The sequence below is a fragment of the Sorex araneus genome, chromosome 4 (genome assembly GCF_027595985.1).
Source record: "Sorex araneus isolate mSorAra2 chromosome 4, mSorAra2.pri, whole genome shotgun sequence".
Classification (NCBI taxonomy): Eukaryota; Metazoa; Chordata; class Mammalia; order Eulipotyphla; family Soricidae; genus Sorex; species Sorex araneus.
In genome coordinates, this window is record NC_073305.1 from 185,026,062 (window position 1) to 185,044,217 (window position 18,156).

Below are 18,156 nucleotides of genomic sequence, written 5' to 3' on the forward strand. Positions count from 1 at the left end.
AGGAGGAAGCCCTGAGCACAGCCAGGTGTGAGCCCTGAGCAGCAACAAAACAAAACAAAGAACAGGAAGCCCGTCCGCCTGTCCCAGGGCCGGCCGCAACCCAGCCTCCCCCTGCTCGGTCTGTGCTTTCCTCCCACGCCTGGACTGGGGCGTCCACCACTCCTGCTCGCCCCTCAGTCCCTGCGACCCTCATGTGGACCCCCAGCAACCCGCCCTGCACAGCAGGAAGTGTCCCGACACTGCTCTGGGGGCGCCCGTGGGGCCCCGTTTGTGGGCCCACCAGCACCTCTGGCCTGTCCGTCTCTTCCCTTGCATTTAATCACAGGCACTCGCCCCCCTGCTGTGCCCTAGCCCCAGGGCACCCCCACCCTGCCTTGCCCCAGCTGATGAGTGGGCGGAAGGGGCGGGTCATACCTAGCACAGGGCTCGGCCTCGGCCTCGCATGTGGGAGTCCCCTGGAGATAGGGAAGGACCTGGCCCATGTGACGGCGTCTCCGTGAGCACATGCTTTGGCACGCGGGTGCCGCCTGGCCTGGGGGTGCAGGACTCAGAGCTGGGCCTGAGGGCCAGCGGGGGTCCCTCTGCTTCTGATCTCAGAAGTTCTGCCCAGAGGACAAACGGGGAGAACTTGCCAGGCAAAGGCACTGACAAGGGATGCTACCTACTGGGTAAAGACACTGACAAGGAGTGCTACCTACTGGGTAAAGGCACTGAGAAGGGGTGCCACCTACTGGGTAAAGGCACTGAGAAGGGGTGCCACCTCTGGGTAAAGGCACTGACAAGGGGTGCCACCTACTGGGTAAAGGCACTGACAAGGGGTGCCACCTACTGGGTAAAGGCACTGACAAGGGGTGCACCTACTGGGTAAAGGCACTGACAAGGGGTGCCACCTACTGGGTAAAGGCACTGACAAGGGGGGCCACCTACTGGGTAAAGGCACTGACAAGGGGGGCCACCTACTGGGTAAAGGCACTGAGAAGGGGTGCCTGCTTGCTTTGGGAACCCCTTAGTCCGTCTGGTGCAGCAGGCTGAGGCAGGAGCCAAGGCTGGCCAAGAGGGAGCTGGGTGCTTGAGGGATCCCCAAGGGCACCGCTGGCAGCTCCCTGTCCCCAGGGCAGTGTCACATGCCAGAAGGAGGCTGGCAAGACCCGCTTAGCCAGGCTGTGGCTGCCCGGGGGCAGTGAGCGCCTTCTGCTGCCTTTCCAGCCATTGCAGGGAGCGCGGTACTGATGCGAGCACCTCCCTCCTGCTCCCTCCCTCCCTCCCTAGGTGCTCCCTGCTCCCCTCCAGGGACCAAGTTCTGCCCGCTGGAGCGAGTCCAGAGGTGGCTTGGCGCCAAGCGGCCCATCCCTTCGCGGTGTGGCCCTTTCCTCTCGAGCACTTGCCTGAGGACTGAGCGAAAGGGCTGCTGCGGCGGCTCCTGCGGCCTCCCGGGCTTGTCCCTGGCCGCGAGGGGCTCTGCGACCGACCGGATGGGAGTGGCACCTCCACAGCAAAATGCTGAGCAGGGGCGCCAGGACCCCGCCCCACACTGAACCAAACAAAGTTAGTTTTGGGGGGCTGGGGTCTTCCTCAGGCGGGAGCTAGCTTCCTCAGGGTTCAGTGAGGCTGCAGGGGTGACGTTTCTCCTTCTCAGCCCCGGCTGTGGCCAGAACCTCCTGGCAGCTCCCTTCCCTGCGGGGGAAGCTCTGGGTCACCATGTCCGTGTCTGCTGGACACTTTCCCTCACGCTGGCTGTGTGTCTGCACGGGAGCCAGCTGCTGAGCTTGTGTCTTTGAGTGAGAGCACGTGTGCAAGCCTGGCTGTGCTCCTACATGTCAACCCCATGCCTGTAAGCATTACTGTGCATATATGCTTTGCATGTGGTGTGTATGTGTGTGCCATGCATAGTTGTGTGCATTCATTCATGTGTCACGTGTGCCATGCATCATGGCAGCATGATGTGTGCATGTTCTGCACGTGGGTGCCATGCGTGGTTGTGTGCATTCGTGCCTCTGTGTACCTGTGTGCCATGCAGCATGATGTGTGCATCCCTGCAATGCACTTGCATTGGTGCCTGTGTGTGCATCCATGTGCCATGTGACGCGGCACACATGCACGCGTGCCCTTGGGGTGCCGTGCACTGCACACACACTGGGTGTGCTCCTGCATGTCTGTGTGTGTTGCGTGCATGGGGATTGCCTGCGTGCCTGCGTGTCCTCTCCCGCTGTGTGCCTGGCCGTGCATGTGTCCCAGTGTCCGCGCCGTGTTCTTGCTCGTCTCCTGGGTGGCCAGCGTGCGCTCTCCCAGGCGGGGAAGTCGGTTGTCATGGAGACCCGCCTGGCAGGAGAGGCAGAGTGACGCTCACCTCCTGGGCTTCCTTCTCTTCCGGTGACTTTGCTGGGCCGTGGGGATGCCGGGAGGGTGAAGTGGGCTGGGCAGGCCTGGTGCTCTGGGCGGTGCCGGCTTCCCTCCCGGCTCCTCAGGGCGGGGCCCTGCTCCTCTGGGTCACACTCCAGCCACCGGGAGTGGGGACAGGCCCTGGGGGCCCAGGGGAAGGGGATGGGGGAGGAGGGAAGGAAAGGGAGGCAGAGAGTGGAGGCCTGGGGGTGTGGGAGACCCTCTTCTCGGAGCTCTCTGGGGAGGGCGCGAGCCGCCGGCTGAGGTGGTGAGGACCCAACTCTGGCCCAGCGAGGACGTGCACCAAGTCCATGGCGGGGCAACGGGAAGCGCAGGGCAGCCCCGTCCAGGCCCGCAGCGTGGCAGCCCCTGGGTGGGCTGGGGGTTCCGGCTTGGCGGGGGGAGGTCCGGGGTCCCGCCTAGTTCCTTTGTGGGCTCAGAGAAGGCCCGGTCGGTTCTCAGCCGTCACGTGCTCTGCAGCGGCGGGCCGGTTCCCTCCGGGAAGTGCGTGTCTGCCCGTCTCGGGGCAGGGGGCTGCCTGCCGCCGCTCCCCGCCCTGCGCCTGGAATGTGGGTGCCACCGTCATTGGCAGCGGGTTCGGAATGTAGGAGAAACGGGGTTTCAGAACCACACAAAGCTGACAAGGGAAGATGAAAGTGCTGCCTCGGCTCGGGGGAGAAGGCGGGTGGGGTGGGGGGACGTGACCTGCCTTGGGCACACGGGGCCTGATGTCCACAGCCCCCGCCCCACAGGCGTGCCCAGAATGCCACCAGAATGATGCCTGAGATCCGTCACTGACATTTGGGTGTGAATCATTTCTGCTCTCTGAATATGTGCATCATGAGAGTTTCCATATACTCGTGCCCAAATACACGTTTGCACGTCCACATTCACACACACACAGGCGTGCAAATTAAGCATGTTGGAGGCTGGAGAGAGGGCACGGTGGGCAGGGACCTTGCACACAGCCAACCTGGGTTGATCCCTGGCACCCCATGTGGTCCCTGAGCCCCACCAGGGGTGACTCCTGAGTGCAGAGGCGGGAGTCGCCCCTGACCGCTGCCCGGTGTGACCCCTCCACAGACAAGTTTAGAAAGTGTGTGGGTTCAGCGTAAGGAGTTGATGTTTTTAGGAAAAACATTGAATCAAAGAAAGTCCTCGGTGACTGAGCACCTGCCTTACTTGTGTCCCATCCCCAGTGGCCCCCCAGCCCCCACTGTCACCCTAATGTCCCATGAACATCCCTAGTATTGGCCCTTTAGGCCACCGTGACTCACTTACCCACAGATGCGGCCACAAGATTGAGGAACAGGAGGAAGGGAACCCAGGTTCCTTCTGTTTGGGGGCCACAGTCACGCTTCTCGGGGACCCTATGGCATTGGGGCTAGAACCCAGGGCCCCGCATGTCAAGTACGAACCCTGGACCTTTGAACCATCTTCCTGATTTTGCAGAGAGATGGTACAAGAGCCAGTTCTATTTTTTTCTTTCTCCAATTTTTAAAACAATTTGAACGATCGAAAAGTGATGACTTTAAATGATTTTAATGACTATAAACTGATTTTTCGCTCTGACGGTTTTGTAGTCTAACACTTCATCTTCTCGTCCCGACCCTTCCTTATGTCACCGCTACACTTCATCTGGGGCGCCTCGGCAAAGTCGTCATCATGGGTCCTGGCAGAGCCTGTGGGCCCCTCCCTGCTGGGGGCTTGGCTGCACCCCAGGGCCCTGTTGTGCCTCTGCGAGTGAGACCGACTCACTCCAGCTCTGGCCCCGTGTCTGCGGGACATGTCCCAGGTGGCACCTTCCAATCACTTTGATCCTGAGAGTTATGGCCAAGTAGTAAAGTTTGTAGCAATTAAACTGCGAATTTTCTTTTTAAAAAATTTTTTTTTAATTTTATTTTATTGAATCACCGTGAGATAGTTTCATGTCTGAGGTTCAGCCATATAATGATTGAACACCCATGCCTCCAGCAGTGCATATTTTCTGCCACCAATGTCCACAGAATCCCCCCCACCACACCCGCCTCCCCCAGTCGTCACCCTGGCTCCATGGCAGACAATTATACCAGGAATTTTCTAGATTTCAAATAAGCAACAGGGTGTGAAAAGGGGCCTTGGCCGTTGGTGGGCAGCTGAGCGGATAGCTAGTGCCCTCTCCTGGTCACTGGCTGTAAGTGCACAGGGCCGCAGCCACCAGGAAAAATTAAATCATGAAATTTGCTTATACGTGGCTAGACCTGGAGAGTACCGGGCTGAGTGATAAGGAGGGGACAGGCAAGGAGTGAGAAGGATGAGTCTAAAGGAGAGGAACAGAGGCAGAATGACTGCACTCATCTGTGGGATTGAAAAAAAAAGTTATAGGAGACCAATACCGAGCAGAGGTCCAGGGCCCACCAAGTACAGTAGAAACAGGCCCAGGGGGACAGTCCAGGGCTGGAAGCCTGCCATGCGGGGGTGGGGTGGGGGGTGGGCAGGGCAGCTGGGACAGAGAAGGGACCAGTATGACAATGATGGTTGGGAGCGATCACTCTGGACAAGGAGTGCTGGACGGAGGTGAAGGAACATGCCTGGTAACCTTCCCGGACCTGTATGCAAACCACAGTAGCCAGAAGGGAAGGGGGAGGGGAAGGGGGGGACAGAGACAGAGACAGAGACAGAGGCAGAACCAGGCACAAAGGCAGGCTGGCGGGGCAGGGGCCAGCGGGGAGGGTGTTGGGAGGGAAACTGGGGACCTGGTGGTGGGGAATGTGCCCTGGTGAAGGGAAGGGTGTTGGGACACTCCCTGACCGAGACCTAATTGTGAACAACCGTGCGACTGTATCTCACAGGATTCAAAGCAGCGACAGCCCCCAGCCCCGTGAGGTCCATGCGGGCCCTATTACAGCTTTCTAGAGCGAATGGCAAATGCAGCATCTCTGCGTGTTTCTGCGACTCTGCTTGGGGATTGGAGCAGAAGCGCCCGCCCACGGGACCCCCGGCTCCCCGCTGTGCGCGCACACTTCCTGCTTTGCCGTGCTGGTTTGTTCCTGCTCTCAAGCCTCTGTGGCTTTGCTGCCGAGGGTCGCTGGAGTTTGCTCTTCTGCAGGCAGTTTGGGTGGGTCCGTGTGCTCCTGGGAGCAGGCAGAGTGTCGTGGGTGTGGGGTTAACACACTCAGGGTATGAACACGGAGGGGGGGGAGCCGCCAGTCCCCCCTCCCCGTCCGGTCCCGCTGAGCATCACAGAGGGGCCTTATGCCGACGCTCCTGTGCGTGCAGCCACTGTGCACGGTGGCTCCCACAAGGGAGCTGGCCTGCTCGCGCCTTCTTGGTGGCTGGTCTTTTCGTCCACGGTGGCTCCCGGGATGGTGGGGGCCTCTTCCCGAGATGCGCCCGACACGCCTGGTGCCCTGGAGGCCACTCCCAGAACATCCCAGACAGCACAATGCGGGGACCATGTCCAGGAGAGCAGCACCAGGGATACACGGGGCCTCCTGCTTACACAGAGGGCTCGCCCCCGGGCCACTGCTGGCTCCCTCCCTCCCTCCTCCCCTCTCTTCTCCTTCCCTCCCTCCCCATCCCTCCCTCCCTCCCTCCTCCCTCCCTCCCTCCCCATTCCTCCCTCCCTCCCTCCTCCCCTCTCTTCTCCCTCCCTCCCTCCCTCCCTCCCTCCCTCCCTCCCTCCCTCCCTCCCCATCCCTCCCTCCCTCCCTCCTCCCCTCTCTTCTCCCTCTCTCCCTCCCTCCCTCCCTCCCTCCCTCCCTCCCTCCCTCCCTTCCTTCCTTCCTTCCTTCCTTCCTTCCTTCCTTCCTTCCTTCCTTCCTTCCTTCCTTCATCCCTCCCTCCCTCCCTCCCTCCCTCCCTCCCTCCCTCCCTCCCTCCCTTCCTTCCTTCCTTCCTTCCTTCCTTCCTTCCTTCCTTCCTTCCTTCCTTCCTTCCTTCCTTCCTTCCTTCCTTCCTTCATCCCTCCCTCCCTCCCTCCCTCCCTCCCTCCCTCTCTCCTTCCTTCCTTTCTTCCTCCCTTCCTTCCTTTCTTCCTCCCTTCCTTTCCCTTTCTCCCTCCCTCCCTCCCTCCCTCCCTCCCTCCCTCCCTCCCTCCCTCCCTCCCTCCCTTCCTTTCTTCCTCCCTCCCTTCCTCCCTCTCTTCCTTTCCCTTCCTTCCTCCCTTCCTTTCCCTTCCTTCCTCCCTTCCTTCCTTTCTATTGCAACTCACTCCTTTCTACCTCTGCAACATAGTGGCTGAGCAGTTGCAACATCCGTCTGAGACTTGTGGTCCCTAAACCTTTCCACCTGGTCCTTTGTGACAGAAAGTTTCTGTCCTCTGCTCCTGAGCCATAGCACTTTGGAAAGGGCGTTTGCCTTGCATGTGGCTGACCTGGGTTCAATCCCTGGCATCCCATAGGGTTCCCTGAGCACTGCCAGTAGTAATTCCTGAGTGCAGAGCAGGGAGACCGCTGAGCATTGCTGGGTGTGTCCCCAAAACAAACAAACAAACAAACAAACAAACAAACAAACAAACAAACCAAAAAATCCCACCCAATAAAGGCCAGCATTATCTTCCTCTTTCAGTGGACCGACAGGACCCCAGGGGAGAGAGGAGCGTAGCAGAGTTTCCGAGTCAGACGGGGAGTTCAGCTGCTGTGGCCCAGCTCCTGCTCAGAGCAGCTTCCAGGGGCCCATCTTTCAGGGAGTAACGTTTAAAGAACCCGACCCGTTTCCACGAAAGGGGACGTCCTCTGATGGGAACTCCGTATTGGTTTCTTGACTCTGCGGCGGTGTATGGTCTGATGCCAGTCACGGGGTAGGAGAGACGGGACAGTGGGGCTGCCTGGCACATGGCCGACCTGGCTTCAACCCTCTCAGGCTGCGGGGAGTCGTTCCCGAGCACAGAGCCTGGAGTAAGCCTTGAGCACAGCAGGTGCCGCCCCGAAACAACAAAAAGTGACCAAGCATGCCCGCCGTCCGCGCCCGCTGCCCCACCTCCAGAGCCTGGCGGAGCCCAAGCCCAGTGTCCGTCAAACACAGGTCCTGCCCGCCCCCGTTCCGGGCCCCCAGCACCCACACTCCCTGGCCCCTTAATGAGTGGACTCTTCTATTTGTCCTTTCCGGCCTGATTTCACTTGTCCTAAGGTCCTGGGGTCCACAGGACCCCGCTTGGACGAGAATCCTCCACCGCAGGCACTGACCCTCGCGCGGGCCCGCTGCTCCTGGCTGGACATGTGGGCTGTTCCCATGTCCTGGCTAGTGGGGGTCTCCAGAGTCCCCCCGGAGCTGCGGATTTGGGCTTCTGTGCATAGACAGCCAGAAGGGGGCTCTGGGGCAGGGGAGCCTAGTGGGGGCAGGGGAGGCATTTGGCCACACCGGGCAGTGCCCAGAGGCTTCTCCTGGCCCTGTGCTTGAGGCCCCTGCAGGCCCGTGTGCCCACGGGGCGTCTGTCTGCCAGGCTGGGTGGGTCTGCCGCGACACTCGCCCGCACCACGCTTCCGGCACGACACAGCCCGGCCGTTTCTCCACGCGCTGCTGACCCTTTGCACGTCCCTCGTGGGGGGGGGGGCATTGGGCTATTTCTCAGAAAAGAAGGAGAAATCTGGAGCCCCCACACGTCTTTAAAGAAATAGTGAAGAATTAAAGAGTGGAATCACTGGGAGCTACACTGTTACGAAGTTTATGATTGCGTCTCAGTCATGCAGTGTTCCGACTCAGTTATACAGTGCTCCAACACCGGTCTCTCCACCAGGACACATTTCCTGCTGGTGTCCCCTGTTTCCCTCCCGTCCTGCCCCTGCAGCCTGCCTCTATGGCTGGCACTTTTCTTCTCTCTGTCTCTCCCCCCTCCCTCCCTCCCTTTCTCTCTCCCCCTTCTCTCTCCCTCTACCTCCCTCTTTCTTTCTCCCCCTCTCTCCCTCTCTCTCTCCATCTCTCCTCTCTCTCCTTCTCTCTTCTCTCTTCCTCTCTCCCTCTCTCTCTCCTCTCCTTTCTCTCCTCTGTCCCTCTCTCTCCTTTCTCTCCCTCCCTCCCTTTCTCTCTCCCTCTCCCTCCCTCTCTCTCTCCCCCTCTCTCCCTCTATCTCTCCTCTCTCTCTCTTCTCTCTTCCTCTCTCCCCCCTCCCTCCCTCTCTTCCTCTATCTCCCTCTCCTCTCCTCTCTCTCCTCTCTGTCCCTCTCTCTCTCTCCCTCTCTCTCCCCCTCTCCCCCTCTCTCCCCCTCTCCCCCTCTCTCCCTCTCTCCCCCTCTCTCCCTCTCTTCTCTCTTCCTCTCTCCCTCCATCTCTTCCTCTATCTCCCTCTCCTCTCTCTCCTCTCTGTCCCTCTCTTACTCTCCCTCTCTCTCGCTCTCTCCCCCTCTCCCTCTCTCCCTCTCTCCTTCCTTTTATCTCTCCTCTCTCCCTCTTTCCCTCTCTCTCCTCTCCCTCCCTCTCTTTCCTCTCTCCCCCTCTCCCTCACCTTCTTTCCTCTCTCCCCCTCCCTCTCTCTCCCTCTCTCACTCCCTCTCTCTTCCTCTCTCTCCTTCTCTCTCCTCTCCCTCTTTCCTCTCTCTCCCTTTCTCTCTCCCTCTCTCTCCCCCCTCTCCTCTCTTTCCTTCTCTCTCCCTCCCTCTCCCTCCCTCTCTCTCTTTCTTTCTTTCCTCTCTCTCCCCCTCTTTCTCCCCCTCTCTCCTCTTCCTCTCTCTCTTTTTCTCTCTCTGGTTTGCAGTACTGTTACTGAAGGGGTACCATGCATATCTTTCCCTTCCTCCAGCACTCGGTTCTTGTCCAGTGCTCATTTCCAGCCGTCACTGTCGCAGTGGTCCCTTCTCTGTCCTAACCGCTCCTCCCCCCTGGCGGTGAGATTCCGATGAGGACCAGTCTCCCGCCCTCGGGGCTGCTGCCTGCGGAGATCATTCACATACTGCGTGGCTTTGGTTGTCTGCATCCTGCCAATGGTGCCGTCCTCCTGTGTCTGCACCCCCTCCGTCGTGTCACTCAGCAGAGACTCTCCCTGTCCATCCATTTATTGGCGAATTTCATGGCTTCTTTCCCCCGGTGGCTGTGCGTGTTCCACTGTGTGGCTGCACCGTAGCTTCTCTGTCGTTTGTCTGTGCTTGGGAGCCTGCGCGGTCTCCAGGCTCTGGCGATTGTGAGCAGCGCTGCGATGCCCCTGGGCGTGCAGGTGGCTCTTCGGCTGCTTTGAGGCGCCTACATCTCTGATCTCGCACTCAGGGCACCATTGCAGCAGCCTCAGCTGTCGGCAACGGGGTGGGGGAGAAGCTGGGGGCGGGTGACAGACACGCAGACCAAGGAGAGGGGACACCGCCCAGAAAGGAACCTCTGCAGTGGTCAGACACGTGTCGGTGAGGGGCCGGCAGCGTCCACGGGGGAGAGCTGATGTTTTCCTAACGGTGCTGAGAGACTCAGTCCAAGTGCTCATGGAGAAGTTTGAATTCAGGGTCTCAGTCCGTGAGCGAAAATGTAAACCAGGTGACTCCGGGCCCTCCAGGGTCAACAGACAGCCCAAGGGAGAGACACTTGCCTTGGACGTGGCTGACCCCAGCTGGATCTCTGGCACCACATGGGGCACCTCCAGGCCCCACCAGGAGTGTCCCTGAGCACAGAACCAGGAGTAAGCCCAGGGCACTACTGGGGCCGGCTCCAAAGCAAGCAGAAATAGACCTAAAAATAAGACCTAAACAGTAATGCGCTTAGAAGAAAACCGGCGGGCAGCTGGCACTGGCCATGACAGTGATTGTCCACCTGTGGCAGGGGAGGCCAGGGAGTGAGAGACTGGCCAGAGGACAGACGGACACCCAGGGCAGTGCCAGGGCGAGGAAACGGTGACTCAAAGTGACAGACAAACTTCTCTCAGCAATTCATTTGATCGGGGACGAGTTTCCAGAGTCTTTAGGCTGGTGGCCCCGGAAAGGCCCACATTTTCTCATGGACACGGGCCAGGGCTGCCCACGTCCCAAACCTGCAGGTGGACACAGGCCGGGGCTGCCCACTGGCCAGCCCCAGGGAAGCTGTGAGCCGCAGCCCAGCCCCGGGTGGCCCTGTTCGCACGGAGGCCTCTGAGTTCCTGAGGGAGGGCGGTGAGCAGCTGAGTTAGGGAGAAAAGTCACCCCTCTCCATGGCAGCGAAGCGGGAGAGAGATGCTGGTGGCAAGAAGCACCGGCCGAGGGGCCGGAGCGATAGCACAGCGGGGAGGGTGTTTGCCTTGCACGCGGCCGACCCGGGTTCGATTCCTAGCATCCCATATGGTCCCTGAGAACCGCCAGGAGTAATTCCTGAGTGCAGAGCCAGGATTAACCCCTGTGCATCGCTGGGTGTGACCCAAAAAGAAAGAAAAAAGAAGCACCGGCTGAGCCCCCCGTCCCGCCAGCAGGACTGACGCTGGCTTCCGTGCCCGCTCTCCGGGTGCTGGCGGCTGCTGAGCCGCGGCTGTCGCTCAGTCTCTCAGCCCCATGTTTAGCGCCCAGGTCCTGTGGTCTCAGGGCTGAGGAGTGCCCGGAGGCCCAGCTCGGAGCCGGCCAGGAACGGGGATCAGAGAGGTCGATGCACGCTTGAGGTCAAATGTCTGGAGTGGTTTTCAGTTTTGTGTGTATCAGAGGTTGGTGAAACGTGGCCGTCGGGTCGGAAGGAGGACAGAGGAGCTAAGGCGCTTGCCTTGCGTGTGGCTGAGGCTGATTCCAGCCCCTGGCACTACCCACGGGCCCCTGAGCACCACCAGGGCCGACCCTTGGGCACAGGGCCAGGAGGAGCCCCTGAGCACCACAAACACCCCCACACACAGTAAAAACAAATAAACAAATTGAGCACTTGGTTCTTGTCCCCATGCCTGCCAAAGCCCGGTCGTTCTCACCCTTCCCTGGCGTTCCGAGGGCACACACGGGCTCAGTGATGCGGTGGGCACTGCCCCAGAGGCCCCACACCGGCCAGCAGGGGGCAGCAGAGCGCCATTCGCCGGCCCCCTCCTTCCTGGGGACTCCAGGGAGCACTTAGAAAAGTACAGGGAGTCACTAGGACTGAGGTGTGAGGTGGAAACTCAGGCAATTGGGGGGAGGGGATGTGGGGGGGAAGGGGATGATAGGGCGGGGACCCTCCCGCAGTGAGAAGCAGAGTGGGGGTGGGGGTGCCCCCTGGAGGGAGGGAGACCACATGGGGCCTGGACTTTGGGCGCTGAGATAGCCTCGTTGCCTCCTCTGGGGGCGCCCCCTGCTGTGAAGCAATCCTGGGGCCTTGGGGGAGGCCTGCCTGGGAAACCGGAACCCACCCACGAGAGGGCTCAGAGGTCACTGTCCCTGGGCGAAATGTCTGGACGAACTGTCGCTCCCAGTCGCTGTTTTCTCTCCCTTGGAAGATCACAGTGGCAGACAGGAGCGGCCCGCTGGCTCCCTCCAGCCTCCCTGCAGGCCTCACAGGAGGGTGTGACCGCCTCGCAGTTGGAGTCAGCTCACCTCACAGTGGGGTCAGCCACCTCACAGTGGGATCAGCTACCTCACAGGGGGCTGTGCCACCTCACAGTGGGGTCTGCCACCTCACAGTGGGGTCTGCCACCTCACAGTGGGGTCAGCTACCTCACAGTGGGGTCTGCTTGCCTCACAGTGGGGGTCAGCTACCTCACAGTGGGGTCAGCTACCTCACAGTGGGGTCTGCTTGCCTCAGAAGGACTGTCTACTGGCCTCACAGGAGGGTCTACGCACCTCACAGTTGGAGTCAGCTCACCTCACATTGAGGTCTTTTCACCTCACAGTGGGGTCATCAACCTGAGTGGAGTCAGTTACCTCACAGTGGGGTCAGCTACCTCACAGTGGGGTCAGCTACCTCACAGTGGGGTCAGCTCACCTCTGAGGAAGTTCTGCTTGGCCTCATAGGAGGGTCTACTTGCCTCACGGTTGGAGTCAGCTTACCTCACAGTGGGGTCAACTCGCCTCACATCAGAGTTTGTTCACCTCACAGTGGGCTCAGCTCTCCTCACAGAAGGGTTTGCTCGCCTCACGGAAGGATTTTCTCGCAGGGGCAGGTACTTTGGGCGCCTTGGAGAATCTGGTGCACACCATTAAGAGCCCCAGAAATGCCCGGGATGGGGCAGGATAATTCCAGGGACTCCTAGGCACTCAGGTCAGGCCGGGCTCAGGACCCCTGAGGGCTGCGTGCTCTGTCGGAGGGTTTGTGCCTGGATCTCAGACACCACCGCATGCTCTCCCTCACCCTTGTGCCCTCCTGCCCTTCCCAGATGCTGCTGGAAAGTCTCTGGAAGGGCCTGGGGACAGGGGAGTCAGCTGTGGGGTGGGGGGGCTGACAGCCCAGCTCAGGAATCCCCCTGCAGGAACACTCTGCCTGGGGCTAGTGGGTGCCTTTGGGTCCTGAAGCTCCAAACAATCCCCTGCCTTGAAGCAAAGATCCTGTGGGGCAAACACGGTCTCCCTCAGGAAGCTGGTGCCCCCTGGGAACGGGATCAGCGGGCTGCAGTTTCTCGGGGAGATTAACTTAATCTCCCCAACAAGGAAACAGTCATTTTGATCAGGGGGTGCCGGGAAGCCTGAGGCTGCCGCCGGATTCCCCCCACCACACAGCTGCCCCGTCCTGCGTGTCGGCCTCCGGCGGTGTAGGCGAGTCTGGCGCCTGACCACAGCCATGTGAAACGGATTCCAGGCTCCTGAGCCAGAGGGCCACGGTCTTCGGGCTGTTCAGAGCAGCTGACACGCTTCGTGCCAGTCTGTGGCAGCCAGCCGGCGTGCAGTTAGCCCTGAGAAATGGCACTAGGAGAGCCTTCATTCCGTCACTGTCATCGCTGCTATTTGGACCGGAAGTGGCGGTGCTCAGGGCTCACTCCTGGCGGTGCTCAGGGGACCCTCTACAGGGCCAGGGATCCCCCCCCCCCCGGTGGGCTGCGGGCAAGGCAAGCGCTTGACCCCTGCCCTGGCCCTGGGCCCCGCCAGTCTTCATTTCCACTGTGGCTTCCCGCACGGGCAGCGCCCTTGGTGGAGTCTGATTAATCGATGCCCTTTGCGGGTTTCTTCCAGGCAGACACGACACCGCGGGCGCAAAGCTCCTGCAATCTTATCAGAGGCTGAGGTGAGGCTGGGAGGACGGCGAGTCCCGGCCCTGCCCCGAGCGGCTCAAAGGGCGCCCTGAAACCTCTCCACGGCCCTGTCAGAGCTTCGGAATGCAGGCGCTGCGGCCGCCCTGACCGACCTCTCTGAGCCTCGCTCTGTGCAGTCTCTTCGTCCCCCTCTGTCTCTCTGTCTCTGTCCTTCTCTGGTTCTCAGACCGTCTCTCTTCATTTCTCCATCTCTCTTCATTTCTCTGTCTCTCTCTGCATCTCTCTGTCTCTCACTGTTTCTGTCTCTTTGTCTGTTCTCTCTCTGTCTCTCGCTATCTCTCTCCCTCATGATACAGTGCTCGCAGAGATGCAGCCTTGAGGGGCCAGCGCAGTCCCTGTGGCCACGCTCAGTGTCTCCACAGTGACCAGTTTCTCCGACGAATCCTCTGCGGCTGCAGCACCTGGGGGCAGGCCCAGGCCTGGGTCGGGGGTCTCCCGGGAGGCACTTCACGTGGGTTATGGCCCTCGAGAGGCCCATCTCTTCCCCACGGTTCCAAACAAGGCCAGAACCACAGCCACCACTGCCCGGGGGACCGAATCCACTCAGGCCCCTGGAAACCAGGGCAGCTGCGTGGGAAGCGGCCAAGGGGGTCGCGAGATCATTTCTGCCAGCCCCTTCGGGTGCCCAAGTCTCTCAAGCCCGGGAGACTTTCCCAGTCTCCCTTGTCACTGGTCCCGCCTTTCCACCAAGCCCCCCGGCCCCCTGAGGTAGAGGGGTGTGCCCACAGCGGCACGGGTGCCCGCATGTGGAGCGTGAGCCCCTCAAATCAGGCTCAGCACTGGCCCGGCTCTTCTAGAACATGCTGGGGGCAGGGCTTGAGGCGGGAGCTGGCGTGGGCCTGAGGCGGGAGCGGCTATCGGTGTAAGTGGGAGCTGGCCACAGGCGTGAGGCAGGAACTGATCAGGGTGTGAGGCGAGAGCCGGCGGTCCCCTGAGCCGAGACCCCCTACAGCGAGGGTGTTGGAGAGGGCGGAAGCTGGCGTAGGTTGGCACATGCCTGCGGGGAATCAGGGTTTGTTCCCTGGCACATGCCCCCCGCACACCCTCACTCACACCCCCATGGACTCAGCATCGGCTGAGATGCCTGGAGATCCACGAACCCTAAGCATGTTGGGGCCCCAGCCCTCGCAGCAGGAGGCAGAGGGCAGCCCCCCTCACAGTCCCCCAGCCCCCCTCACAGCCCCCTCACAGCCCCCCTCACAGCCCCACTCACAGCCCCCTCACAGCCCCCCTCACAGCCCCCCTCACAGCCCTCTCACAGCCCCCCTCACAGCCCCCTCACAGACCCCTCACAGCCCCCCTCACAGCCCCCCTCACAGCCCCCTCACAGCCCCCCTCATAGCCCCCCTCATAGCCCCCCTCACAGACCCCCTCACAGACCCTCTCACAGCCCCCCTCACAGCCCCCCTCACAGACCCTCTCACAGACCCCTCACAGCCCCCCTCACAGACCCTCTCACAGCCCCCTCACAGCCCCCCTCACAGCCCCCCTTACAGCCCCCTCACAGACCCCCTCACAGCCCCTCTCACAGCCCCCCTCACAGCCCCCTCACAGCCCCTTCACAGACCCCCTCACAGCCCCCCCACAGCCCCCTCACAGCCCCCCTCACAGCCCCCTTCACAGCCCCCCTCATAGCCCCCCTCACAGCCCCTTCACAGCCCCCCCACAGCCCCCTCACAGCCCCTTCACAGCCCCCCTCACAGCCCCCTCACAGCCCCCGGGCCTCTTCTCAGCAGCAGCATCTCCGTGGTGCCCCCGACGCCGCCCCCGCTCAGTGAGAGCCAGTGCAGCGGCCCTGGCCAGGTATGTGTATCCCGACCCCCAGGGAGGCCTGGAGGGGGTGGGGAGGCCTGAGGGTCTGAGGTCTGAGGGTCTTTGGGGCCAAGGACAGTACCCCCTCACTGGCCCACACCCCCATTTTCACTCCTTCACTTGCGGGCTGTTTCCCTGATAGGCACCATGCATGTGAGAGTGTGTATGAGTGTATGTGTGTGAGTGTGTATGTGAGTGTCTATGAGAGTGTGTGTTAGTCTGTGTGTGTTTGCGTGCATGAGAGTATGTGTTAGTATGTGTGGAAGTGTGTGTATGTGAGTGTGTGCGAGTGTGTGTGTGAGTGTGTGTTAGTGTGTGTGTGTATGACAGTGTGTGTATATAACAGTGTGTGTATGACAGTGTGTGTGTATGAGTATGTGCAAGAGTGTGTGTGTGTGGGTCTATGGGTAGGTTATAAGTGTGAGTGTGTGTGAATGTGTGAGTATGAGTATGTACGAGTTATGTGTGTGTGAGGGAGGGTCTGGGTAGGCCATGCATGTGAGTGTGTGGGTGTGTGGATAGTACATGTGTATATCTGAGTGTGTGTATGAGGGAGGGTCTGGATAGGCAATGTGTGTGAGTGTATGTGAGTGTGTTTTTGTCTAGATAGGCTATGTACATGTGATTGTATGTGAGTGAGAGCCTAGATAGGCTCTATGTGAATGTGAGTGTGTCTGTGTAGAACAAGTGTGTGAATGTGTGTAAGGGTGTGAGCAAGGGTGTGTCGAGGGTCTGGGTAGGCTGTGCGTGAAGGTTTGGATAGACTGGTATGTGGAGAGGGGTCCCAGCTAGTCTGTGTGAGTCTACAAAGCCGTGTGGGTGTGAGTCTGTGTACGTGTGTGGTATGTGGGGTATGGGTAGGTTGTCTGTGTGTATATGTGAGTGTGTGATTGAGTTGGGGTCTGAGTACACTGAAGGGCCCGTGTGTGTGAGGGGGGTTGGTCTGATTCAGTGTGTGTGTGTATGTGTGTGTGTGTGTGTGTGTGTGTGTGCGAGAGTATGTGTGTATCTGAACAGGCTAACAGGCTGCAGTACGCTAACTTACGGGAAACAGGTTGACTTTCAGTTCTGTGAACCATAGGTGTGCAAGTGTGTGTGTGTGTGTGTGTGTGTGTGTGTGTGGGCGCTAATGTGACGCAAGCTGGGAGCACTGCTGACCCGAGGAGTTAGCCAGGCAATCTTGGGGAATTCCGGGCTCCCCCGGGAGCGGGAGTGACTGTGGGAATCACCAGGGCGGCCTCCCACGGCTGTGGTAAGACGTTAATGAAATGTCTGGCTGGTGCTTGGAAACTCTAAGGAGCCAGGGAAATATGTGGTCTTGATTATTTCTGTTCCTGCTGTTCTGCGAGTTATGGGGAGCAATTATGTTTGTCTATAGGTGGGTATTCAGAGCTGCTGCTAAGAGAGAAAATATATGCATTCTTTTGCCAATCTCAAAGGGAAGCCCCAGAATGACCTTCAGAAGCTTGCTCTACTTCCAGAGATTTACACTCTCCACTGTTATTCCAGCACCAAAGTACTCAAACCATACTTATTTTTAAAAATGTTCGGAGCTGGAGCGATAGCACAGTGGGGAGTGCATTTGCCTTGCACGCAGCTGACCTGGGTTCCATTCCCAGCATCCCATATGGTCCCCCGAGCACCACCAGGAGTAATTCCTGAGTGCAGAGCTAGTAGTAACCCCTGAGCATCGATGGGTGTGACCCAAAAAGAAAAAAAAATTCTTATTGGGTAGCTGTGCATTCCAAAGTTATTCATGATTGAGTTTCAGGTGTATAGTCAAGACTACGAATGGTTTGTGGGTGATGGATGGATGGTTAGATGGATGGGTTAATAACTGGATGAATGGTAGGGTGGATGTTTGAGTGGATGGATGATGGTTGGATGTATGGGTAAATAGATGCATTGTTGGGCTGACAGCTGACTGGATGATGGTTGGGTGGATGGATAAATGGATGGGTGATGGATGATGGATGGACAGGTGGGTGATGGATGATGGATGGATGGATGGATGGATGGATGGATGGATGGATGGGTGGATGGGTGGATGGGTGATGGATGATGGATGGACGGATGGGTTTGATGAATGATGGATGATGGATGGATGGGTGGATGGGTGATGGATGATGGATGATTAATGGATGGATGGGTCTGATGAATGATGGATGGATGGGTGGGTGGATGGGTGATGGATGGTGGATGATGGATGGATGGGTTATAGATGACAGATGGATGACTCTATGGATGGATAATTGGTTGTAGGGATGAACAGGTTTTATTTTTTCATTCTGGGGCCACACCCAGCAGTACTCAGGGCTGACTGGATCTTGGTTGGGTGGGTCCTGCACTCCAGGGTCGCTTCTGGCAAGGCTTTGGGAGCAACATCTGGTGGGGATTGTGTACAGGCAAGAGCACTCTCACTGTACTAGGCTCTGGCCCTGATAAATGGGTGTATGGAGGGTCGACTTGGAAGGATGGATGGGAATGTGGAGGCTGACTGGGTGGATGTATAGACGAGACTTGCAGAGAAAAGAGTTTTTCTCTCCATTGTTTCTGCTTCTCTTTCTCTTCTCTCTTCTACTTAGCTCCCCGGGGTCCTTGTGTCTGGTAAGCCCACAGCCCCTGTGCCTTAGGCAGTCTGACCCGAGGGAAGCCTTTCACTGTGGGGACCAGCAGGGCATGAGAGAAAGGAGGTCAGAGAAGCAATAATTTACTTGAGTCCAATCTTCGAGCCAACGACGTGTCGGTCATTATTTCTAAGAGGTGGTTGTTATCTGGTCGACAGGCCGGGGCCGTGCCCCAGGCCCCTCCTTTATGTGCTGCCAGAAACCAAAGGAGAACAGCGAAGTAAAGAGGTCCACTTCCCCTTGGCCAGACAGTGCCCCCCACGCCCCCCAGGCCCCAGAAGG

General features: G+C 59.3%; 1 protein-coding gene across 2 annotated transcripts in view; it reads left to right on the top strand.

Moving 5' to 3' along the window:
• SYTL3 (synaptotagmin like 3) overlaps positions 1-18,156 on the top strand; it is a 58,409-nt gene that overhangs the window by 12,927 nt on the left and 27,326 nt on the right. The window contains exons 4-5 of one of the 2 annotated variants that reach the window (XM_055136591.1): positions 13,356-13,407; positions 15,169-15,238. In XM_055136591.1, the coding sequence (XP_054992566.1) occupies positions 13,356-13,407; positions 15,169-15,238 (122 nt within the window). The remainder of the gene's footprint in view (positions 1-13,355; positions 13,408-15,168; positions 15,239-18,156) is intronic. The other variant, XM_004600774.2, reaches the window with a different exon arrangement.